This window comes from Oncorhynchus gorbuscha, linkage group LG07 (genome assembly GCF_021184085.1).
Source record: "Oncorhynchus gorbuscha isolate QuinsamMale2020 ecotype Even-year linkage group LG07, OgorEven_v1.0, whole genome shotgun sequence".
Taxonomy (NCBI): domain Eukaryota; kingdom Metazoa; phylum Chordata; class Actinopteri; order Salmoniformes; family Salmonidae; genus Oncorhynchus; species Oncorhynchus gorbuscha.
In genome coordinates this window covers 85,561,238-85,586,501 of record NC_060179.1, presented here as the reverse complement: position 1 = coordinate 85,586,501, position 25,264 = coordinate 85,561,238, and the positions used below count along the sequence as shown (strand labels likewise).

Here is a 25,264-nt window from a genome sequence, read left to right as displayed (position 1 = left end):
AATGAGTCAATTGGAGGTGTACCTGTGGATGTATTTCAAGGCCTACCTTCAAACTCAGTGCCCCTTTGCTTGACATCATGGGAAAATCAAAAGAAATCCACAACGACCTCAGAAAAAAAAAATTGTAGACCTCCACAAGTCTGGTTCAGCCTTGGGAGCAATTTCCAAATGCCTGAAGGTACCATGTTCATCTGTACAAACAATAGTATGCAAGTATAAACACCATGGGACCACGCAGCCATCATACCGCTCAGGAAGGAGACTCGTTCGGTCTCCTAGAGATGAACATACTTTGGTGCGAAAAGTGCTAATCAATCCCAGAACAACGGCAAAGGACCTTGTGAAGATGCTGGAGGAAACAGATACAAAAGTATCTATATCCACAGTAAAACGAGTCCTATATCGACAACCTGAAAGGTCGCTCAGCAAGGAAGAAGCCACTGCTCCAAAACCACCATAAAAAAAAGCCAGACTACGATTTGCAACTGCATTTGGGGACAAAGATTGTACCTTTTGGAGAAATGTCCTCTGGTCTGATGAAACAAAAATAGAACTGTTTGGCCATAATGACCATCGTTATGTTTGGAGGAAAAAGGGGGAGGCTTGCAAGCCGAAGAACACCATCCCAACCGTGAAGCACAGGGGTGGCGGCATCATGTTGTGGGGGTGCTTTGTTGCAATAGGGACTGGTGCACTTCACAAAATAGATGGCAACATGAGGAAGGAAAATTATGTGGATATATTGAAGCAACATCTCAAGGCATCAGTCAGGAAGTTAAAGCTTGGTCGCAAAATGGGTCTTCCACATGGACAATGACCCTAAGCATACTTCCAAAGTTGTGGCAAAATTGTTGTCATACAGAGTCCCATTTATTGTCTTAGCTATTTGACTTACAGCGGGTTTTGTTTTTTAGGACTGGAGAATTTGGTCTGCTTTGTTTTCATTTTTGCAATGGCAAAAAAATGATATACCTGTATTGTCGTGAACTTAATTGGGTCCGTGACCCGTACTTTTTAAGAACTTGCTTGACCCGCCATTAGCAGATCCTTTGCGAACCATATTTTTAAGAAATGCTGCTTTACGACAGGATCACATATTTTCTATTATCATCTTTTCAATCAGTTCAGCTTCTTACTGTCTTACTGACTGTTCTTCTTGCTCTGTAGAAGGAAAAGCTGCAGCCGCGACATCTAAGGCAGCGACGACCGCCAAAGCAGCAGCTCAGAAGAAGGCTGAGACCAGCAGCAGTGAGGACAGCTCCAGTGAAGACGAAGCGCCCGCTAAGGTACTGAAACTGATCCACAACACACCAACACCTCACCTGAGGTGTATTCATTAGTTACACACCGTTGCAAAACATTTTCCACCGGAAACGGGAATCTCTATTGGAGAAATTGATGTAGGTCCCCCGTTACATTTCATCTTCTGTTTGCATCCTAGTGAATACACCCCAGGATAGCTCTCTGTTTGGTTACTAATGCATCCTAGTGAATACACCCCAGGATAGCTCTCTGTTTGGTTACTAATGCATCCTAGTGAATACACCCCAGGATAGCGCTCTGTTTGGTTACTAATGCATCCTAGTGAATACACCCTGTTTGGTTACTAATGCATCCTAGTGGATACACCCCAGGACAGCTTTTAGTTTGGTTACTAATGCATCCTAGTGAATACACCCTGTTTGGTTACTAATGCATCCTAGTGGATACACCCCAGGACAGCTCTCTGTTTGGTTACTAATGCATCCTAGTGGATACACCCTGTTTGGTTACTAATGCATCCTAGTGGATACACCCCAGGACAGGTGTTAAAGGCACCATGGGAGCTGTGTTGTCAGTTTCCATCCCTACTTACTGCTCAGTATCTCCTTGATCGGTCAAACCAGCCTTGTGTGCCACGGTCATACGATGCAGAAAGGGACATACACTATATATTGTTTAGTGACTGTCTATATTTTGGGGGGAAATGGAAGAAGGAACAAATAAAAAACTTGAGCCGACTTCAACAGTGAAACTCATTCATAAAATATAGGGTTAGATTTTTTATAATTACAAAAAAAACTACTCTTCATATTTGGTTTGAGTTTAAATGCCTTTATTATTTTGGCATGTCCACAACTGCAATTAAAACCACACATTTACGCCTTTCGGCTGCTATATATCTTCAGTGTCTACAAAGTAGCCAGATAAGGGAAAGCTTTGCTTCCACGACTGACCCAGTCTCTCTTAACAGACCCCTCCAGCTAAGACCCCTGGTCCTGTCAAGACCCCTCTGGCTAAGACTCCTGCTAAGGCAGCCGAGTCTAGCAGCGATGACTCTTCTTCAGATGAAGAGGAGACTCCTCCCAGCAAGAAGGCCAAACCAGGTATGTGTTCATGTCTAGCAGTATCAAACTGTGTTAATTATCTATCTGTATCTCTATATGCCCGATCACAGGTTATTTATTAGGAGAGTGATTATACTGAGGCTTATGACCAATAAGTAGGTATACCGGGGTATTTTGACATACCGACAGTTTGATTTTCCGTTTTTTTCCGCCCCACAAAAATGTAATCGAGACGTGTTATGTTTGTTTACAAAGAGTACGGCGCAAACAGAACTGACTGTTGAACAGCACCTGAAATTCGCTATAATGTTAGCCAGCTAAATATCTTAATGCAAGAGGCTGTTTGGTTAGCTACGATTCGATAGCACTCGTGTGATTTGCAGAGTTTGCGAAACAAATGCAAACTACAATCTGCCTTAATGACCAGTGATGTAGTAGAAGGTCAATTCCAACTCAACTTACCCGCCTGGTTCTGCCGCGTACCCGCCTGGTTCTGCCGCGTACCCGCCTGGTTCTGCCGCGTACCCGCCTGGTTCTGCCGCGTACCCGCCTGGTTCTGCCGCGTACCCGCCTGGTTCTGCCGCGTACCCGCCTGGTTCTGCCGCGTACCCGCCTGGTTCTGCCGCGTACCCCCCTATAACACGGTGTTTTTTACAGTTGAACCACAGTCGGAAAGTATTCATCAGCTTTTCCCACATTTTCACGTTACAGCCTTACTCTAAAATGGAGAATTATTTATTTAAACTACACACACTACCCCATAATGCAAAGCAAAAACAGTTTTTTTAGACATTTTTGCAAATGTATTTCATTAATAAATAGAAATAGCTTATTTACATAAGTATTCAGACACTTTGCTACGAGACTCGAAATTGAGCTCAGGTCCATCCGGTTTCCATTGATCATCATTGAGATGTTTCTACAACTTGATTGGAGTTCATCTGTGGTATATTCAATTGGTTGGACATGATCTGGAAAGACACACAAATGTCTATATAAAGGTCCCACAGTTGACAGTGCAGGTCAGAGCAAAAACCAAGCCATGAGATCGAAGGAATTGTCCATAGAGCTCAGAGACAGGATTGAGCCGAGGCACCGATCTGGGGAGTGTACCTAACCATTTCTACAGCATTGAAGGTCCCCAAGAACACAGGGGCCTCCATCATTCTTAAATGGAAGAAGTTTGGAACCACCAAGACTCTTCCTAGAGCTGGCCGCCCAGCCAAACTGAGCAATCTGGGGAGAAAGGCCTTGGAAGTGACCAAGAACCTGATGGTCACTCTGACAGAGTTCCTTTGTAGAGATGGGAGAAACTTCCAGAAGGACAACCATCTCTGCAGCTCTCCACCAATAATGGTAGTGGCCAGACATGACAGCCCGCTTGAAGTTTGCCAAAAGGCACCGAAAGACCATAAACATGATTCTCTGGTCTGATGATACCAAGGTTGACAAGCGTCACATCTGGAGGAAACCTGACACCATCCCTACGGTGAAGCATGGTGGTGGCACCATCCCTACGGTGAAGCATGGTGGTGGCACCATCCCTACGGTGAAGCATGGTGGTGGCAGCATCCCTACGGTGAGGCGTGGTGGCAGCATCACGCTGTGGGGATGTTTTTATTAATAATAATAATATATGCCATTTAGCAGACGCTTTTATCCAAAGCGACTTACAGTCATGTGTGCATACATTCTACGTATGGGTGGTCCCCGGGATCGAACCCACTACCCTGGCGTTACAAGCGCCATGCTCTACCAACTGAGCTACAGAAGGAGAGGCAGGGACTGGGAGACTAGTCAGGATCGAGGACAGGATCGAGGGGAAAGATGAATGGATCAAATAATCTTGATGAAAACCTGCTCCAGAGCGCTCAGGACCTCAGACTGTGGTGAAGGTTCACCTTCCAACAGGACAACGACCCTAAGCACACCGCCATGACAATGCAGCAGTAGCTTTTGGACAAGTCAGTGAGTGGCCCAGCCAGAGCCCGGACTTGAACCCGATCGAACATCTCTGAAGAGACCTGAAAATAGCTGTGCAGCAACGCTCCCCATCCAACCTGACGGAGCTTGAGAGGATCTGCAGAGAAGAATGGGAGAAACTCCCCAAATACAGGTGTGCCAAGCTTGTAGTGTCATACCCAAGAAGACTCGAGGCTGTAATCACTATTTCATTTTGTTTTGTTAACATTTCCTAAAATTTCTAAACCTGTTTTTGCTTTTGTCATTATGTGGTATTGTGATGTCATTATGTGGTATTGTGATGTCATTATGGGGTATTGTGATGTCATTATGGGGTATTGTGTGTAGATTGATGAGGGGGGAGACTATTTAATTCATTTAACATTTACATTACATTTAAGTCATTTAGCAGACGCTCTTATCCAGAGCGACTTACAAATTGGTGCATTCACCTTATGACATCCAGTGGAACAGCCACTTTACAATAGTGCATCTAAATATTTTAAGGGGGGAGGGGGTGAGAAGGATTACTTTATCCTATCCTAAGTATTCCTTAAAGAGGTGGGGTTTCAGGTGTCTCCGGAAGGTGGTGATTGACTCCGCTGTCCTGGCGTCGTGAGGGAGTTTGTTCCACCATTGGGGAGCCAGAGCAGCGAACAGTTTTGACTGGGCTGAGCGGGAACTGTACTTCCTCAGTGGTAGGGAGACGAGCAGGCCAGAGGTGGATGAACGCAGTGCCCTTATTTGGGTGTAGGGCCTGATCAGAGCCTGGAGGTACTGAGGTGCCGTTCCCCTCACAGCTCCTCACAGCTATTTAAGAATAAGGCTGTAATGTAACAAGGTGGATTAAGTCATGTGTTCTGCATAATTAAGGTACTGTATCTATATAACACCAAGTATTTCTTACATTAGAGTTGAACCACATGATTTACCAACAGCACACACTATTTGTTTTTAGCACTCTGTTCATGCTTAGTGTGTGTGTGTGTGTGTGTGTGTGTGTGTGTGTGTGTGTGTGTGTGTGTGTGTGTGTGTGTGTGTGTGTGTGTGTGTGTGTGTAGGTGAATACAGTGCAGTTCCACCCCCTGGAGCTGCCGTAAAGAAGGCCGTGGCTCCTACAGTGGCCAGCAAGGCCAAAAAGGACCGCTCCTCAGACAGCAGGGAGGAGGAAGTGTCAGGTAACAACTACTGAACCCCCTGGGACGTGTCAGAATACCCATACTTGGATATATGTAAACAGTTTTTATAGTTTTGAAAATTATTTTAGACTTTTCATCGAGTAGAGTTCCTGGCGTACTGTTTGATGAAGAGAATAGTCTTTTCTCCCTTATGACAATAGCTGATAATCAGAATAAGGGAAGCTATACTTCTATACCGAGAAGGGGTCATCTACAGATGGGTAGTATGCTGATATTTGTTGCTTACTACCTCTGTTTTTAGTAAACAGTGCGTTCTATGTAGTACTGTTAGTAGTGTAGGTTTAGTCAGTGGTGGCGGCGGTTTGTAGTGAGTTGCGGCTGTTTTAGTAGCAGGAGTCAAGACAGATTTTGGACAGTTCCCTCGTCTCCTTTTCTAAGTGGTGCTCCTGTCTGAACATTGAGTGCTCTGTGGCTTTACTAATGCAAAGCTAAATGTAACATTAAATCAAATCAAATCAAATGTATTTATATAGCCCTTCGTACATCAGATGATATCTCAAAGTGATGTACAGAAACCCAGCCTAAAACCCCAAACAGCAAGCAATGCAGGTGTAGAAGCACGGTGGCTAGGAAAAACTCCCTAGAAAGGCCAAAACCTAGGAAGAAACCTAGAGAGGAACCAGGCTATGTGGGTTGGCCAGTCCTCTTCTGGCTGTGCCGGGTGGAGATTATAACAGAACATGGCCAAGATGTTCAAATGTTCATAAATGACCAGCATGGTCGAATAATAACAAGGCAGAATAGTTGAAACTGGAGCAGCAGCACAGTCAGGTGGACCGGGGACAGCAAGGAGCCATCATGTCAGGTAGTCCTGGGGCACGGTCCTAGGGCTCAGGTCCGAGAGAGAAGGGAAGAGAGAATTAGAGAGATCTTATGTGGGGTGGCCTGTCCTCTTCTGGCTGTGCCGGGTGGAGATTATAACAGAACAAGGCCAAGATGTTCAAATGTTCATAAATGGCCAGCATGGTCGAATAATAGTAAGGCAGAACAGTTGAAACTGGAGCAGCAGCATGGCCAAGTGGACTGGGGACAGCAAGGAGCCATCATGTCAGGTAGTCGTGGGGCATGGTCCTAGGGCTCAGGTCAGTTGAAACTGAACATTAGACAGTTTTACATGTGATACATGACTGTCTACCTACTTTCCTTTAGTTGAAAGCACCGAATGCTAGTCTCTCTGGATTAGTGTCTTCTAAATGACTAATGTCCGCTTTTATCATCAATAGCTAACGCATCCCGTGTTTACAATGAGAGATCTGACACTACATTATTGTCCTACGTTAAAGCAGTCCCTGTGAAGTCTACCCCAGCAAAGACTGTGACCCCTAAACCTGCTGCTGCTGCTGCTAAGAAGGCTGAGTCCAGCTCTGAGAGCTCAGGTAAGTTCTGGACGTAGATTCTAAAGGTTCTAGACCTTGTTTTTAAAGGCTGTAGATCGTAATTGTTCTAGAGCTAGGTTCTGAAGGCTGTAGATTGTAATTGGTCTCGAGCTAGCTTCTGAAGGCTGTAGATTGTAATTGGTCTCGAGCTAGCTTCTAAAGGCTGTAGATTGTAATTGGTCTAGACCTAGGTTCTAAAGGTTCTAGATCAGGGTTTCCCACCTTCAGTCCTCCAGGGCCTGGTTGCATAAAACACCTTGTGTATTCCTTAACTTAGAACTACCCCTCCCGGATCTGGGAGAATTGTCATCAACTGACACTAATTAGCATAACACAACGGACAAAAAAATATTACTAGAAAATATTCATGAAATCACAAGTGAAATATAGTGGAACACAGCTTAGCCTTTTAACCTCTTCAGTCTACCCTCTACCTTTTCGAACATTCTGTTAAAAATCGCGCAACATTTCAGCGCCCTGCTACTCATGCCAGGAATATAGTATATGCATATGATTAGTATGTGTGGATAGAAAACACTCAGACGTTTATAAAACTGGTTAAATCACTGCTGTGGCTTTAACATAACGTGCGTTTCATTGAAAAGTGCAGGAAAATCTGATCACTGAAAGTGGAAAAATATATCCATCCGCCGCTTCAACCCATTGTTATGGGCGAAAGACATTAAATATGGCTGAGGTTGCAGTACCTACAGCTTCCACACGATGTCAACAGTCTTGTCATTTGCCTAGGATTTGTTTCTTGGTCAAACGAACAAGAGACGGCCCATTTCTTCCGGTCTCCGACCGGATATTTTGGTTGAGAAATACATGGACAGTATTTCAAGATGGATCCCTATAGAAAACACTTCGTCTCGTGATTAATTTGATCGCTTATTAACGTTTACTAAAAGTTACCTAAAGTTGCATTACAAAAGTATTTCGAAGTGTTTTGTGAAAGTTTATCGTCGACTTTTTGAATTAAAAAAAATGACGTTACGTTATGAAACGCTATTTTTTTCCATTTATCACAGTCTACATAGAACGATATCTAGGCTATATATGGACCGATTTAATCGGGAAAAAAAATACCCAATAGTGATTATGGGACATCTAGGAGTGCCAACAAAGAAGATGGTCAAAGGTAATGAATGTTTTATATTCTATTGTGCGGTTTGTGTAGCGCCGACTATGCTAATTATTTTGTTTACGTCCCCTGGGTCTTTTGTGGTGTTACATGCTATCAGATAATAGCTTCTCATGCTTTCGCTGAAAAGCATTTAAAAAATCTGACTTGTTGCCTGGATTCACGAGTGTAGTTTTAATTCAATACCCTGCATGTGTATTTTAATGAACGTTTGAGTTATAACTAATACTATTAGCATTTAGCGTAGCGCATTTGCATTTCCAGAGCTCTAGATGGGACGCCTGCGTGCCAGGTAGAAGCAAGAGGTTAAGGTTTTACCTTAAGGAATACATTTTTTTTAAGGGTGTTGCACAGAGCTGCTCAGAAATGTCTTTAGGATCATTTAAGGGTTTTATTGTAGTTTGAAGGAATGTACGGTCCCCGATAAAAATTAAAAATAGTTTAAAAAAAAAATGTTAAATGCGAATTTTTCCATATATTGACACATCCTATTTATTCTAATCAAATCAACTATATTCACTGAGCTTGTCTGATGCTTTAAGCACACCGTTTGGTTACTTAACTTCTTGTGTCGAGCAATCCCGTATCCGGGAGCGTAATCATAGCCTCAAGCTCATTACCATAACGCAACGTTAACTATTCATGAAAATCGCAAATGAAATGAAAGAAATATATTCACTCACAAGCTTAGCCTTTTGTTAACAACACTGTCATCTCAGATTTTCAAAATATGCTTTTCAACCATAGCTACACAAGCATTTGTGTAACAGCATTGATAGTTAGCATAGCATTTAGCGTTAGCATTCAGCAGGCAACATTTTCACAAAAACAAGAAAATAATTCAAATAAAATAATTTACCTTTGAAGAACTTCGGATGTTTTCAATGAGGAGACTCTCAGTTAGATAGCAAATGTTCAGTTTTTCCAAAAAGATTACTTGTGTAGGAGAAATTGCTCTGTTTTGTTCATCACGTTTGGATAAGAAAAAAACCCGAAAATTCAGTCATTACAATGGCAAACGTTTTTCCAAATTAGCTCTAATATCGACAGAAACATGGCAAACGTTGTTTAGAATCAATCCTCAATGTGTTTTTCACATATCTATTCGATGATAAGTCACTCGTGGCAGTTTGGTTTCTCTGAACAAAATGGAAAAATGCACGCACCTGGAGATTACGCAATAGTTTCGACGGAGGACACCGAGTAAATGTAGTCTCTTATGGTCAATCTTCCAATGATATGCCTACAAATACGTCACAATGCTGCAGAAACCTTGGGGAAACGACAGTGTAGGCTCATTCCTGGCGCATTCACAGCCATACATATAAGGAGACATTGGAACACAGCGCCTTCAAAATCTGGGGCACTTCCTGTTTGAAATTTAATCTTGGTTTCACCTGTAGCATCAGTTCTGTTGCACTCACAGATAATATCTTTGCAGTTTTGGAAACGTCAGAGTTTTCTTTCCAAAGCTGTCAATTATATGCATAGTCAGGCATCTCTTCGTGACAAAATATTTTGTTTAAAACGGGAACGTTTATTTATCCAAAAGTTAAAAGAGCGCCCCCTATATCGAAGAAGTTAAGACACACAAATGTCTAGAGGGAGTCCGAGCAGCAATTGATTTGTGCCGGGCTGGACTCAGACTTCCTGTACCGTACAAAAATACGTTTCCCGGGGAGAGCGGCTGACCATGACTAGTGCCCGTTGTCTCTCCTCACTGCTGCAGCGACCACCACAGAACATCAACGTGTTTATTGCACAGCCTCCGTGTTGCTGACTCTGCAACATCATCACAGATATTTCTATAACTGAAAACGTTATGTTTTCCAAAATCCGTCATTTGTTTAGGAGGAACATTCCCTCAACCCTGGCTCTCTTTACGTGACACGTGTTTGTCGCATACGCTTGACCAAAGACCTTCTCACACGGGACCGGTATTGCTAGAGAATGTTGGTTATGTAATTTACTCCAGAATGTCCTTTATTCCGAAGGACGATTCCGGCGGGATAACTTTGTCCCCGAACTGCCCCCTGTAGTTATTAAACCCCCCCCCCCCAGTAAATATACAGTTTTAAAGGAAGCCTGGAGTTTTTTACTCTTGGTGTGAAGATGCAGTACTTCCACATGTCCAGGTGATGGGGCCACACTGATAACTCCAGCTTGGTTCTCAAGTTTCTGAACCATACTAAACCTTAATTCCTTCAGTGTCTCCATAATATTTGAATTGATGAAGTGTGATCATAATCATTAGGATATTTTAGCGATCCGCAGTAGATCCTAAATGCCCTCCAATGGGAGCTCAACAGTAGATCCTAAATGCCTTCAGATGGGAGCTCAACAGTAGATCCTAAATGCCCTCCGATGGGAGCTCAACAGTAGATCCTAAATGCCCTCCGATGGGAGCTCAACAGTAGATCCTAAATGCCCTCCGATGGGAGCTCAACAGTAGATCCTAAATGCCTTCAGATGGGAGCTCAACAGTAGATCCTAAATGCCTTCAGATGGGAGCTCAACAGTAGATCCTAAATGCCTTCAGATGGGAGCTCAACAGTAGATCCTAAATGCCTTCAGACGGGAGCTCAAACTCCCAAACTCAATGTCCCAAGAATGAAGTCACCTTTTTAAAATAAGTCAAAAGTGACATGTTTATTTCATTCCTGAGAGACACCTTGCAACCACAGTGCAATAGGAAGGGAACAGCACCTGGGGTTAAATATACTCCCTCCTTATGTCTGGCACAGCTACAGACGGAGAAAACCTATACTTATCCGAGTAATTGATTTAAACAATAGTCTTCATATTAATTTGACTTTACAAACAAACGAGGGCTTAATTGAAGTCTATTTCTTCAGTCACAGTGTGGCAAAAAAGTATTTAGTCAGCCACCAATTGTGCAAGTTCTCCCACTTAAAAAGATGAGAGGCCTTTAATTTTCATCATAGGTACACTTCAACTATGTCAGACAAAATGAGAGAAAAAATCCAGAAAATTACATTGTAGGATTTTTAAATATTTTTTTTGCAAATTATGGTGGAAAATAAGTGTGAGTATAACAGAACTGATATTGCAGGCGAAAGCCTGAGAAATATCCAATCCGGAAGTGACTCATCTTTTGAAAGCTCTGCGTTCCAATGCGTCCCCATTGAGCAGTGAATAGGCTATCAACCAGATTCCTTTTTCTCCGTATTCCCCAAGGTGTCTACAGCATTGTGACGTAGTTTTACGCATTTATGTTGAAGAATACCCGTAAGCGGCTACATTGCGTAAGTGGTCACCTGATGGCTCTCTGAGTGATTCTCGCGTAAAATACAGAGGTAGCCATTATTCCAATCGGTCCTACTGAAGAACCAGTTCGTTATACCTGGGGCGTATTCATTACCCGGTTTTGTTTTGCTTCCATTTAAGAAAAGTTTTGCAAAAAGAATGAAAAGGCAGGAAACTGGTTGAATTTGTCCAATATACATTTTCGTTCTAGTTGCAAAACGTTCTGTTCCTGAGTTTGCATAACATTGGGGTTTTACTTTAAAGTTGAAGTTAACAACAGTCTCATTTCTTCTCTTCTTCCTCTCTTAAGACTCTAGCTCTGAAGATGAAGAAGCAAAAAAGGCCCCGGCTAAGGCTGCCCCGGCTAAGGCTGCCCCGGCTAAGGCTGCCCCGGCTAAGGCTGCCCCGGCTAAGGCTGCCCCGGCTAAGGCTGCCCCGGCTAAGGCTGCCCCGGCTAAGGCTGCCCGGCTAAGGCGGCAAAAGCGGCCCCGGCTAAGGCTGCCCCGTCAGAAGATTCTTCCTCGGACTCGAGCTCAGAGGATGAAGAAGAGGTGACAGTGAAATTGGCACCAGCTAAGGCGACTCCTACGGGGACCCCAGGCAAGGCTGCAGAATCCTCCTCTGACTCAAGCTCAGAAGATGAGAAAGAAGCTAAGAAGCCTGTTGCCAAGGCTGCCCCTCCTGCCAAGGCCGCCCCTCCTGCCAAGGCCACTCCTGCTAAGAAAGCAGACTCGTCAAGCTCAGGTAAAATAGACTAAATAGGACGGAGTCATTTTTTGGAACTGACAACTAGAGGAGACTGAGTTCCAGACTCTAACTCCGGTGTCATTGTCACGCCAATGAGTTGTGGCAAGATAACACAGAAAGATCTGGAACTCAAGCTGGGGAAGAACATGCTTGGCTTGTTTCAATATCAACAGGATTTATGTTACAAAAATCGTTAAACCGTATGTTGCTAATCATACTCACCTTTTGCACCTCTCTGCGGGCTTTTCTGCGCTCTTGCGCAGGGCTTTTCTGCGCCCTTGCGCAGGGCTTTTCTGCGCCCTTGCGCAGGGCTAGTAGTTGGCTAGATAAACGTCACAAACACGAGAACTATCAGATCTGACATGTTGTTTTAAGATGGTAAACTAAGCTGGAAGTTCACTTACCTTTTATGTAAAATATTGAGTTCTTTAACCACGGTTTTGTTGGCTGTTCTTCGTTCGTTTGTCATCTATATTAGTGACGCTTTAATATTATTAAAGCGTCTGGGATTGTAATATCAGACCTACGGACTAACTTAATCTGACATGTTCTCCTGTAGACTCTGACAGCAGCTCTGAGGACAAGGCCCCAGCAGCTACCAAGAAACCTGCAGCGGCCCCCAAGGTCCCAGCCAAGGCTGCTGCAGAGAGCAGCTCGGACTCCGACTCTTCATCTGAAGATGAGGCTCCAGCTAAGAAGACTACCCCGGCCCCTGTTACTAAACCAGCCTCCAAACCACCCTCCAAACCAGTCTCCCCAGTTGTTAAACCTTGTGCTGCTGAAAGCAGCTCGGACTCAGACTCTTCTGAAGATGAGGCTCCAGCTAAGAAGGCTACCCCGGCCCCTGTTACTAAACCAGCCTCCAAACCAGTCTCCCCAGTTGTTAAACCAGCTGCTGCTGAAAGCAGCTCGGACTCCGACTCTTCTGAAGATGAGGCTCCAGCGAAGAAGGCTACCCCGGCCCCTGTTACTAAACCAGCCTCCAAACCATCCTCCAAACCAGTCTCCCCAGTTGTTAAACCAGCTGCTGCTGAAAGCAGCTCGGACTCCGACTCTTCTGAAGATGAGGCTCCAGCGAAGAAGGCTACCCCGGCCCCTGTTACTAAACCAGCCTCCAAACCATCCTCCAAACCAGTCTCCCCAGTTGTTAAACCAGCTGCTGCTGAAAGCAGCTCGGACTCCGACTCTTCTGAAGATGAGGCTCCAGCGAAGAAGGCTACCCCGGCCCCTGTTACTAAACCAGCCTCCAAACCATCCTCCAAACCATCCTCCAAACCATCCTCCAAACCAGCCTCCAAACCGGCCTCCAAACCGGCCTCCAAACCAGCCTCCAAACCAGCCTCCAAACCAGCCTCCCCCGTGGTGAACAAACTAGCCCCAACCAAGGCCATAGCCGAGAGCAGCTCCGATTCTGACAGCGACAGCTCGGACGACGAGGACGAGGTCGCTGCAGCCAAAAAGACCACCAAATCTACAGCCGCAGCCAATCACCAGCCAGTCACTCCTGCTTCAGCCAAAGCTGCAGAGTCCAGCAGCAGTGACGACAGCTCTAGTGATGAGGAAGAGGGTAAAGGAGTTAACATACTTCCCATTCGAAACAGTTTGTTTGTATATTATGATATTTTGTGACGTTTTGGTCTTCGGCGAGTTTTTTTTTTCCTTTTCTCGACATCTAGGCCAAAGTAGGTAGCCAAAAACGCTAGTCATTCACGGGTCCAAAAAGTTGTTCCAACGTGGACCTGGGGCTTTCCCGACCCGTACCTGATATGCATGAATACATAAAAAATAAAAAAGATATATACAGACCTGTTCCGAACAGACCCGAGGACAGCCAGATCCGTTCCGTATAGACCTGGTCGGACCAGTCCGATCCGAGGACAGCTAGATCCGTTCCGTATAGACCTGGTCGGACCAGTCCGACTCGAGGACAGCCAGATCCGTTCCGTATAGACCTGGTCGGACCAGTCCGATCCGAGGACAGCTAGATCCGTTCCGTATAGACCTGGTCGGACCAGTCCGATCCGAGGACAGCCAGATCCGTTCCGTATAGACCTGGTCGGACCAGTCCGATCCGAGGACAGCCAGATCCGTTCCGTATAGACCTGGTCGGACCAGTCCGATTCGAGGACAGCTAGATCCGTTCCGTATAGACCTGGTCGGACCAGTCCAATCCGAGGACAGCTAGATCCGTTCCGTATAGACCTGGTCGGATCAGTCAGATCCGTTCCGTATAGACCTGGTCGGACCAGTCCGATCCGAGTACAGCTAGATCCGTTCCGTATAGACCTGGTCGGACCAGTCCGATCCGTTCCGTATAGACCTGGTCGGACCAGCCGATCCGTTCCGTATAGACCTGGTCGGACCAGTCCGATCCGTTCCGTATAGACCTGGTCGGACCAGCCCGATCCGTTCCGTATAGACCTGGTCGGACAGATCCGAGGACAGCTAGATCTGTTCCATATAGACCTGGTCGGACCAGTCCGATCCGAGAGAGGGACGCAGAAAAGTCTAAGCTACTTTATTAACCGGAGATGAGAAACCGTGAGGGAGCCTCTCGCTGACCACTGACGCAATGTTGTCGTTCAAAATAAAAGCCTGAAACTATGTATAATCCACAGAAAAAGGAATCTGGTTGATGTCTCATTCACTGCTCAATAGGAACGCAGAGCCTTCTAAATAAGAGTCCCTTCCTGATTGGATTTTTCTCAGGCTTTCACCTGCAATATCAGTTCTGTTATACTCACAGACAATATTTTTACAGTTTTGCCTGCAATATCAGTTCTGTTGTACTCACAGACAATATTTTTACAGTTTTGGAAACTTTATTGTTTTCTATCCTAAGCTGTCAATTGTATGCATATTCTATTATCTTGTCCTGACAAAATATCCTGTTTACTTTGGGAACGTTATTTTTCCAAAAATGAAAATAGTGCCCCCTAGTTTCAAGAGGTTAACCGGAGCTGAGAAACTGAGGGAGAGGAGGTAGAGAGGTGACGCTCTTGCAGGGGTCGTACTGTGTAGCCTAACTTTTGCCTAACTTTTGCCACTTTTGAGGCTCTATGACTAGCCTATTGCTGATTTGATGACCATGTGATTGGCCAACTACAACAAGCAACACGTGCTACTCAAGTCAGTTGAAATTACATTGACATCACCCGTGATAATCATATCAGATCTGACTTAGACTTGTGATAGGATTTAGATTTCTGGATCCGGATCTGCTCGGGTCCCAGATTGGGTTTTGGGGACAGGTGGCTCCGTGAAGATCTCGAGTCTACGCCCCTTCGTCGTTGATTAGTCAACAGTAGGGAATTCTTCATTTAACTGTTTGTCATTCATCGAGAGACTACTCCTTTCTCAAACGTCAAACTTAATGATAAGATTTCTTGTTCTTATAAATTCTGACAACTTTGGGAGCTCAGTTGTAGAAACTGAGGGTAGTGGGCGTATCAATATGGACAGGCTTTGGATAAAAGGTCTTACTTTGAGGAAGTGAAAACTGACTGTGTATGCCCGCTAGACGCTGGCTGAACCGAAGCTGATGCTTTCAGAAGGCAGACTCTTTCTCATGGTGCCTCTTCACTGTGACCTTGTCCTACATGTATTTGACATGTGCACTGTGTAGGCCTATTTTATTGCGTGTCATAGCTATTTTATATTTTGAGGTTGATTTGTTAGTAAGCATTTCGTTACATTTGTATATGCATCATCAATTCCCTTGAACCTTGCAGCTCCCCATCCTCGACTAAGAAGGCAGCTACCCCAGCCTCGTCTAAGAAGGCAGCTACCCCAGCCTCGTCTAAGAAGGCAGCTACCCCAGCCTCGTCTAAGAAGGCAGCTACCCCAGCCTCGTCTAAGAAGGCAGCTACACCTAAAGCCTCCTCCACCCCTGCTGCCAAGGCAACAACACCGGCTAAGGCTGCCGAGCCGTCATCGTCCCAGGACAGTAGCTCTGAGGAAGAGGAGACGAAAGCACCGGCAGCAGTCATCATCACTAACGGTGAGCTTTGAACTCTAGAAGGTTCTGTCTGGAATCTGGTCAATGGTAATTTCAATTCATGATATTTACCCATTGATTCTTAAAGAATATAACTTATCAATTAGTGATGGGGGGTGGGGTCGATAGTTAAATATTGGGATATTATTTTTAATGTATCGTTTTGACATTGCAATATTGTTTTTGCCCTAGTTAGCCGTACCTGCAGCAAATCTCGTGTTTTTTTCCCCTTCGTAGCTTGTTCATTAAAAAAAAAAAAAAACTGAGCCAATTTGTTTCAAAACTTATTTCCATGACTAAACTTTGTTTTATCTCTTGTCTGCAGAAGGTGTATTGTGAGCAATATGTTTGGAACATCGAAACACAATAAAATCACAGTATCGAATCCCAGTACACATACAGTTGAAGTCGGAAGTGTACATTCACTTAGGTTGGAGTCATTAAAACCCGTTTTTCAACACCTCCACAAATTTCTTGTTAACAAACTATAGTTTTGGCAAGTCAGTTAGGACATCTACTATGTGTCTGACACAAATAATTTACAGACAGATTATTTTACTGTATCCCAATTCCAGTGGGTCAGAAGTTTACATGCACTACGTTGACTTGGAAAATTCCAGGAAATTATGTCATGGCTTTAGAAGCTTCTGATAGGCTAATTGACATAGTTTGAGTCAACTGGAGGTACCTCTGGATGTATTTTAAGGCCTACCTTCAAACTCAGTGCCTCTTTGCTTGTCATCATGGGAAAATCAAAAGAAATCAGCCAAAAAAATTGTAGACCTCCACAAGTCTGGTTCATCCTTGGGAGGAATTTCCAAACGCCTGAAGGTACCAAGTTCATCTGTACCAACAATAGTATGCAAGTATAAACTCCATGGGACCACGCAGCCGTCATACCGCTCAGGAAGGAGACGCGTTCTGTCTCTTAGAGATGAACGTACTTTGGTGCGAAAAGTGCAAATCAATCCCAGAACAACAGCAAAGGACCTTGTGAAGATGCTGGAGGAAACGGGTACAAAAGTATCTATCCACAGTAAAACGAGTCCTATATCGACATGACCTGAAAGGCCGCTTAGCAAGGAAGAAGCTACTGCTCCAAAACCATCATAAAACATCCAGACTACGGTTTGCAACTGCACATGGGGACAAAGAACGTTGAAGAAATGTCCGATGAAACAAAAATATAACTATTTGGCCATAATGACCATTATGTTTGGAGGAAAAAGGGTGAGACTTGCAAGCCGAAGAACACCATCCCAACCGTGAAGCATGGGGGTGGCAGCATCATGTTGTGGGGGTGCTTTGCTGCAGGAGGGACTGGTGCACTTCACAAAATAGATGGCATCATGAGGCAGGACAAGTATGTGCATATATTGAAGCAACATCTCAAGACATCAGTCAGGAAGTTAAAGCTTGGTCGCAAAATGGGTCTTCCAAATAGATCAAGCATTTTGTTAATCCACGGCGAAAGCAATCCAAACGTTTAAGTTTATTGATCGCACGATAATACATTAAGTACACTTAGCATCAGGTAGCTCGGTCACAAAAATCAGAAAAGCATTCAAAATAATAGTTTACCTTTGATGGTCTTCGGATGTTTTCACTCACGAGACTCCCAGTTACACAACAAATGTTCCTTTTGTTCCATAAAGATTAATTTTATATCTAAAATACCTCCGTTTGTTTGTAGCGTTATGTTCAGAAATCCACAGGAAAGAGTGGTCACGACAATGCAGACAAATTCCAAATAGTTTCCATAATGTCCACAGAAACATGTCAAACGTTTTTATAATCAATCCTCAGGTTGTTTTTAAAATATATAATCGATAACATATCAACCGCAAATGTCTTTCAGAGTAGAAGAGGGAAAAGCAATACCTATCCAAACTCTGTTGCGCGAGCAAAACTCATGTGACCACTTGACGCAATGTTAGTGTTCTGGCTCATTTTTCAAAATAAAAGCCTGAAACTGTCTGAAGTCTGACACCTTGAAGAAGCGATAGGAAAAGGAATCTGGTTCATATCCCTTTAAATGGAGCAAAGAGAGGGAACATGGAGTTTTCAAAATAGAAGCCTCTTCCTGCTTTGATTCTCCTCAGGGTTTCTGCAATATCAGTTCTGTTATACTCAGACACAGACAATATTTTGACAGTTTTGGAAACTTTAGTGTTTTCTATCCAATACTAATATATATTAGTAACTGAGACTGAGGAAGCTGGCTGTTTACAATGGGCACCTTTTCATCCAAGCTACTCAATGCCCTGCAGCCATAAAAAGTTAAAGGCAATGCTACCAAATACTAATTGAGTGTATGTAAACTTCTGACCCAAATAAAAGCTTAAATAAATCGTTCTCTCTACTATTATTCTGACAATTCACATTCTTAAAATTAAATGGTCCGAACTGACCTTAAACAGGGAATACGAGGATTACATGTCAGGAATTGTGAAACTGAGTTTAATTGTATTTGGCTAAGGTGTATGTAAACTTCCGGCTTCAACTGTAGAATTGTGAGAATCCCAATATATATCGTATCGGCACCTAATTACGGTGGTGATGTCGTATTGTGAAGTCCCAGCCCAACTATCAATGTCTTGTGAGTTTTTAGTATAGTTGTCTAATGTGTTGAGTGTCAGTTTACAAGGTCAAGGGAAATATGTTTCACCAGTGTCTTGTCTGGGCTGTTGAATCCTGCGGAGCTTCTTAGTTCTCCTTTTTAAATGAGGCCCCCCCCCCCCGTCGTCTTCTCTCCCTCCCCAGGCAAGAGAAAGAGGGATGGAGAAGACTCGTCTTCTGAGAGCGAGGAGGAGGAGGAAGTAACGACGCCTAAAAACCAGAAAGTATTACCAGCACCACAGACTTACCCCAAAGTCTCTAAGAAGGTGAGACCCCGTCACACTGACTGGGTTCAGAGCTTGGATTTTTTGACTTGACTGGCTGCTTTGGCTGACTTGACTGGCTGCTTTGGCTGACTTGACTGGCTGCTTTGGCTGACTTGACTGGCTGCTTTGGCTGACTTGACTGGCTGCTTTGGCTGACTTGACTGGCTGCTTTGGCTGACTTGACTGGCTGCTTTGGCTGACTTGACTGGCTGCTTTGGCTGACTTGACTGGCTGCTTTGGCTGACTTGACTGGCTGCTTTGGCTGACTTGACTGGCTGCTTTGGCTGACTTGACTGGCTGCTTTGGCTGACTTGACTGGCTGCTTTGGCTGACTTGACTGGCTGCTTTGGCTGACTTGACTGGCTGCTTTGGCTGACTTGACTGGCTGCTTTGGCTGACTTGACTGGCTGCTTTGGCTGACTTGACTGGCTGCTTTGGCTGACTTGACTGGCTGCTTTGGCTGACTTGACTGGCTGCTTTGGCTGACTTGACTGGCTGCTTGACTGGCTGGCTTGACTGGCTGCTTGACTGGCTGACTTGACTGGCTGCTTGACTGGCTGACTTGACTGGCTGCTTGACTGGCTGCTTGACTGGCTGACTTGACTGGCTGCTTGACTGGCTGACTTGACTGGCTGCTTGACTGGCTGCTTTGGCTGACTTGACTGGCTGACTTGGCTGGCTGACTTGACTGGCTGCTTTGGCTGACTTGGCTGGCTGACTTGGCTGGCTGACTTGGCTGGCTGACTTGACTGGCTGCTTGACTGGCTGCTTGACTGGCTGGCTTGACTGGCTGGCTTGACTGGCTGACTTGACCATTATTTGTAATGTTAATTAATTTAGACCTTGGCTGACTGGTTTTGGTTCAAAGTATTTGTTATGATGGCGTAGTCTCAGTATTCAGAAATGGGCCCTGACCTTGATGATGGATCTGTAGCGCCTCATGTTGGATATGTGTGTGTGTGTGTGTGTGTGTATGTATATATATATATATATCCAACATCTATTCATGCCAGAACTACCATGCCAGCAGAATCAATGTTTGGGCCCATTTCTGAATGAATATATATGCACACTCACACGTGTGTTTGTAAATAAATGCTTTGGTTTGTAGAACAGGTGCATTGTGGTACTAACCGGTGTGGGGCGTTGTCAGATGCGGACTGAACTAAACCCCTCATTCTCTCTGTGACCGTCTGTGTCTTACCGTCTGTGTGTCCCTCCTCTAAAGATCAATGTACCTTTCCGTAGAATAGTAGAGGAGGACATTGAAGTGGACAACCGTCTGGCAGACAACTCCTTCGATGCCAAGGTGAGTTTATCGACACTCTTCTGTCCCTCTGCCGTGCTGAAGCCCCTCTGGCGACTGAGCCTGGACTAGAACCCAGAATCGGCTAACACCGATGCAGTGTCTTAGATCACTGCTCCAGTCGGGATGCCTAGTGGGTTAGTTTTATTTTACGGTCGCCATCTTGGCTGTTTGAACGATGGGCGAGATGGAGCTGCTCTACAGTTGGATATTAATGCAGAGGATCACTGGATGGCTGAAACATGTACAGCTCTGTCGTTTCAGGGCTAGAAAGTATATTTGTGTTGCTTGATCTTTACGCGAGTCGGTCAGAAAACCTGACAGTGAAGGGCACACTTATGAATATTTGTCTCCCCGCCCACTCAGCCTTACTGATAGAAAATTAGCATTTTCCCGCCCACTCAGCCCTACTGATCGTTTGAGAATCAGCATTTTCCCGCCCACTCAGCCTTACTGATAGAGAATCAGCATTTTCCCGCCCACTCAGCCTTACTGATAGAGAATTAGCGTTTTCCCCGCCCACTCAGCCTTACTGATAGAGAATCAGCATTTTCCCGCCCACTCAGCCTTACTGATAGAGAATCAGCATTTTCCCGCCCACTCAGCCTTACTGATAGAGAATTAGCGTTTTCCCCGCCCACTCAGCCTTACTGATAGAGAATCAGCATTTTCCCGCCCACTCAGCCTTACTGATAGAAAATTAGCGTTTTCCCGCCCACTCAGCCTTACTGATAGAAAATTAGCGTTTTCCCCGCCCACTCAGCCTTACTGATAGAAAATTAGCGTTTTCCCCGCCCACTCAGCTGCGGCAGGGTAGCCTAGTGGTTAGAGCGTTGAACTAGTAACAGAAAGGTTGCGAGTTCAAACCCCCGAGCTGACAAGGTACAAATCTGTCGTTCTGCCCCTGAACAGGCAGTTAACCCACTGTTCCCAGGCCGTCATTGAAAATAAGAATTTGTTCTTAACTGACTTGCCGAGTTAAATAAAGGTAAAAAATATAAAAAAATAAGAGGTACTGCGATGTCATCCTTAGTAAAAGAGCTACAATATAAATTGTCGGTATTGTGTTGATCCAGGGATGTGATCGTGTCATCATGGTGCTGGACGTGTTTTGACTCTTGTCTCTCTCTCTCTGTTCACCTCAGCGCGGGTCGGATGGAGACTGGGGCCAGAGGGCCAATGACGTGCTCCGCTTCACCAAGGGGAAGTCCTTCCGTCACGAGAAGACCAAGAAGAAGAGGGGAAGCTACCGCGGAGGAGCCATCTCCCAATCAGTCAACTCCATCAGGTTCGACAGCGACTGAGAAACCTAGTCATCGTCATCATCATCATCACCCCTCTTCACCCTGTCGCCTGACCCCCTTCCCTCCAACCTGATTGAGCCGAAACATTAACTGAACTACCCACAGCTGTGTTGACAAGACGGTCACATTGACAGCTAGGCTTCCTAGTGATTTTAGTTCATAAGCCTTGTGTTAAACCTTGTCAAAAGGCTTTTTTTTATGGGGTAGACGACGACACGAGTGGTCCTGAAATGGCATCCTATTTGCTTTGTAGTACTGTTGATCTGATCTAGAGCGGTGCACTACATAGTAGGTAGTAGTGTGCTATTTAGGATGCTGTCTCATGGGTCAAGGCCGCAGGGGGAGTGGTCTGTCTCTGTGCTTCAGTAATCTGTACCACGTTTAATGTCCTTAGGCTGCATTTACAACTTATAGCCACCGGGTGGCGGTAGCTAGCCACCAATTCTGTTAAATATCCATTTAAAAGTGTAAACTGTTCTCAATTTTTTTTGTTGCTCTTTCTCTGTCATTAATCTGTTGCTTGTTGTAGTATTGTTAGCGCGGTATCTTCCCCCTTCTGTCCAGTGTCTCCTCAGTATCAACATTTTGAAATGCTCTGTTGTTGTTTTAATGCGGATTGGAGGAGGAGGCTTACTTGATTTTTAATGCAGACCAGGTCTTTTGAATGTTGCCGTCCTCTACCTGATGTTGCCGTCCCCTACCAGATCTCACAACACCTGGATAAGTATTCAACCAACGGTCTGAAACGTGTCCGTCCTTTCAACATCCTCTGCAGTCTCACGGAGACCCATCACGGTTTAGATATGAAGGTTTTATGTACATATTTAACTCGTTGTAAGCCGGGGATCATCCAACTGTTGTTTATGAGCTCTATAGTGTTGGAAGTAACTCCCTCATGTTTGGTATACAAAACGTTTGGAAACAGGAAAACACAGGATCTGGGTGTATCTGAAATGGCACCCTAAAGTAGTGCACTATATAGTGAATAGGGTTCTATAGGGCTCTGGTCTAAAGTAGTGCACTATATAGAGAATAGGGTTCTATAGGGCTCTGGTCTAAAGTAGTGCACTATATAGAGAATAGGGTTCTATAGGGCTCTGGTCTAAAGTAGTGCACTATATAGTGAATAGGGTGCCATTTCAGATGTCAGCATGGGGTTAATTCCTGCTGATGTGAGACTGCCCCCTGTCGGTCTGGTAGGTGGTTCATCATTGGCTGCTGAGGTACTTCTCTTGGCCCAGCAGCTTTGACTGACAGCTGGAACAGGTAACCTCGAGGTTATAATTTTGTGAATTTAAATTTCCTGTTTCTACTCGAATGTAACCCCTTTCTTATTGAGTCTTATTAATTATTGGAATAAAATACGTTTGTGTCCCAATTTCCTTCCTGCACATTTAAAAGCAGTATAGCAGTCATTTCCTTTTGACTTGTGAAGTCGATGAGATTGAGCAACTCTTTGGAGCTAAATGAAATTAAATAAAAGAAGCTTGTTTAAAAATACAACCAACATGTAAATAACCCTGAGAGTTGCCTCTATTCTGTTCCCTGCCTCTGTTCCCTGCCTCTGTTCTCTGTTCCCTGCCTCTGTTCTCTGTTCCCTGCCTCTGTTCCCTGCCTCTGTTCTCTGTTCCCTGCCTCTGTTCTCTGCCTCTGTTCCCTGCCTCTGTTCCCTGCCTCTGTTCTCTGCCTCTGTTCCCTGCCTCTGTTCTCTGCCTCTGTTCCCTGCCTCTGTTCTCTGCCTCTGTTCTCTGTTCCCTGCCTCTGTTCCCTGCCTCTGTTCCCTGTTCCCTGCCTCTGTTCCCTGCCTCTGTTCTCTGCCTCTGTTCCTTGCCTCTGTTCTCTGTTCCCTGCACCTTGGTTGGAGAGCGAGGTAGCCGCAGTGAAACCACCCTTAACGTTTGACCAGGACTTAGGGACAAAAGTCCACTCTAAAATGGGCAGTTTTGTCAAACGACACTATCACGGATGTTTCAAGTTGAGTGCAGCTGCCTCCAACAGTTTTTTGAGAATTTGTCACAACCGCAGCCCTCGGGTAACCAGTGTAACCACGCCAACCCAGGACCTCCACATTCAGCTTCTTCACCTGTGGGATCATCTGAGACCAGATACCCGGACAGCTGATGAAACTGGGTTTGCACAACCAAAGAATATCTGCACAAACTCAGAAACCGTCTGAGGGAAGCTCGTCTGCGTGCCCCGTCCTCATCAGGGTCTTCACCCTGACTGCAGTTCGGTGTCGTAACTGACTTCAGTGGGTAAATGCTCACCTTTGATGGCCACTGGCCTCGCTGGAAAAGTGTGCTCTTCACGGATGAATCCCGGTTTCAACAGTACCGGCCTGATGGCAGACCGTGTGTATGGAGTTGTGTGGGTGACCGGTTTGCTGATGTCAACGTGAACATAGAGCCCCAAGGTGGTGGGGTTATGGTATGGGGCAGGCATAAGCTACGGACAACGAACACAATTGGATTTTATCAGTGGGAATTGGATTGCACAGAGATACCGTGACGAGATCCAGAGGCCCATTGTCGTGCCATTAATCCGCCACCATCACCCCATGTTTCAGCATGATAATGCACGGCCCCATGTCGTAAGGATCTGTACACAATTCCTGGAATCTGAAAATGTCCCAGTTCTTCCATGGCCTGAATACTCACCAGACATGTCACCCGTTGAGCATGTTTGGGTTGCTCTGGATCGACGTGTAGGACGGCGTGTTCCAGTTCCCGCCAATATCCAGCAACTTCACACAGCCGTTGAAGAGGAGTGGGACAACATTCCACTTTTCTGATCCACATTTTTTTCTCAGGGGCATGTGGAGAAGCCACCCTCTTCTCCCCACATGCCCCTGAGAGAAATTAGTTCTGATTTGTATAACATTTCAAAATGCAGCTTTGAAAGCTTCGTCCCTGTCGAGGAGAGGAGGGTCTCAGCTTTCTGTGGGTTTTGCTTTTTTATTTCTCAATATTCAGCTCAATAGCAGCTATTTTACTACGAAGATATTTGATATGGCATTGAGATATCGCGCGGCACACCGGCCGTGATGCCATAGATTTCACTGGTAGTCGTCTTCAACTGCAATGTTTGTTTTTTTGTTGGACACTACAGTTGGATGAATACATGGCTACTAATCGTGGGTCGTATAGCGAGTTAATGTGTTTTGAGTTTCCACTTCCTGTTAAGCTCTAAATTAATTGGCCTATGATATTAGTTGGTGCACATAAACATGTAATTAATTTGTTGGAGCAAAACAAAACAAACATCTGGACATTCTAGAGTCTTATTTTGACGGTAAAATGCAACCAACTATAGTCTTTTATAGTTGTCAACCCAAACATTCATGACAATCACTAGATTAGTTTGAAAAAATATATTGAGTCCTGCTTGGATGTGTAAGAAATGAAATGAAAACACCTTAAGTGAATCCAGTCTATTGTAGCTCTTAACAAAACACTTTCAGATGGTCACCGACCAAGTCATGGTACCTCCAACTACAAGGCTTAAACAGACATTCCGACTGACCGAGAAGCATAGTTAAGGCCCAGCGAGCATAGTTTTTATTGAAAAAGTACAACCTCTTTTGTCTACGTGGCAGTTTATCAGATGTGTGGAAACGGGGGAAACTGAACACAATGACCCAAAGCACACAGCCAAGACAACGCAGCAGTGGCTTCGGAAAAGTCTCTGAATGTCCTTGAGTGGCCCAGCCAGAGTCCGGACTTGAACCCGATCAAACATCTCTGGAGAGAC

At 44.9% G+C, this 25,264-nt stretch overlaps 1 protein-coding gene across 1 annotated transcript in view; it reads left to right on the top strand.

Moving 5' to 3' along the window:
• Window positions 1–22,892, top strand: part of LOC124040449 (nucleolar and coiled-body phosphoprotein 1-like) — a 35,380-nt gene extending 12,488 nt beyond the window's left edge. The window contains 12 exon segments of the mRNA XM_046357655.1: window positions 1,168–1,286; window positions 2,234–2,366; window positions 5,351–5,467; window positions 6,772–6,864; window positions 11,586–11,749; window positions 11,752–12,019; window positions 12,582–13,012; window positions 13,337–13,589; window positions 15,780–16,022; window positions 18,783–18,904; window positions 20,133–20,213; window positions 21,356–22,892. Of these exon segments, the coding sequence (XP_046213611.1) occupies window positions 1,168–1,286; window positions 2,234–2,366; window positions 5,351–5,467; window positions 6,772–6,864; window positions 11,586–11,749; window positions 11,752–12,019; window positions 12,582–13,012; window positions 13,337–13,589; window positions 15,780–16,022; window positions 18,783–18,904; window positions 20,133–20,213; window positions 21,356–21,514 (2,183 nt within the window). The 3' untranslated portion in view covers window positions 21,515–22,892.
• Window positions 22,893–25,264: the final 2,372 nt, after the last annotated feature.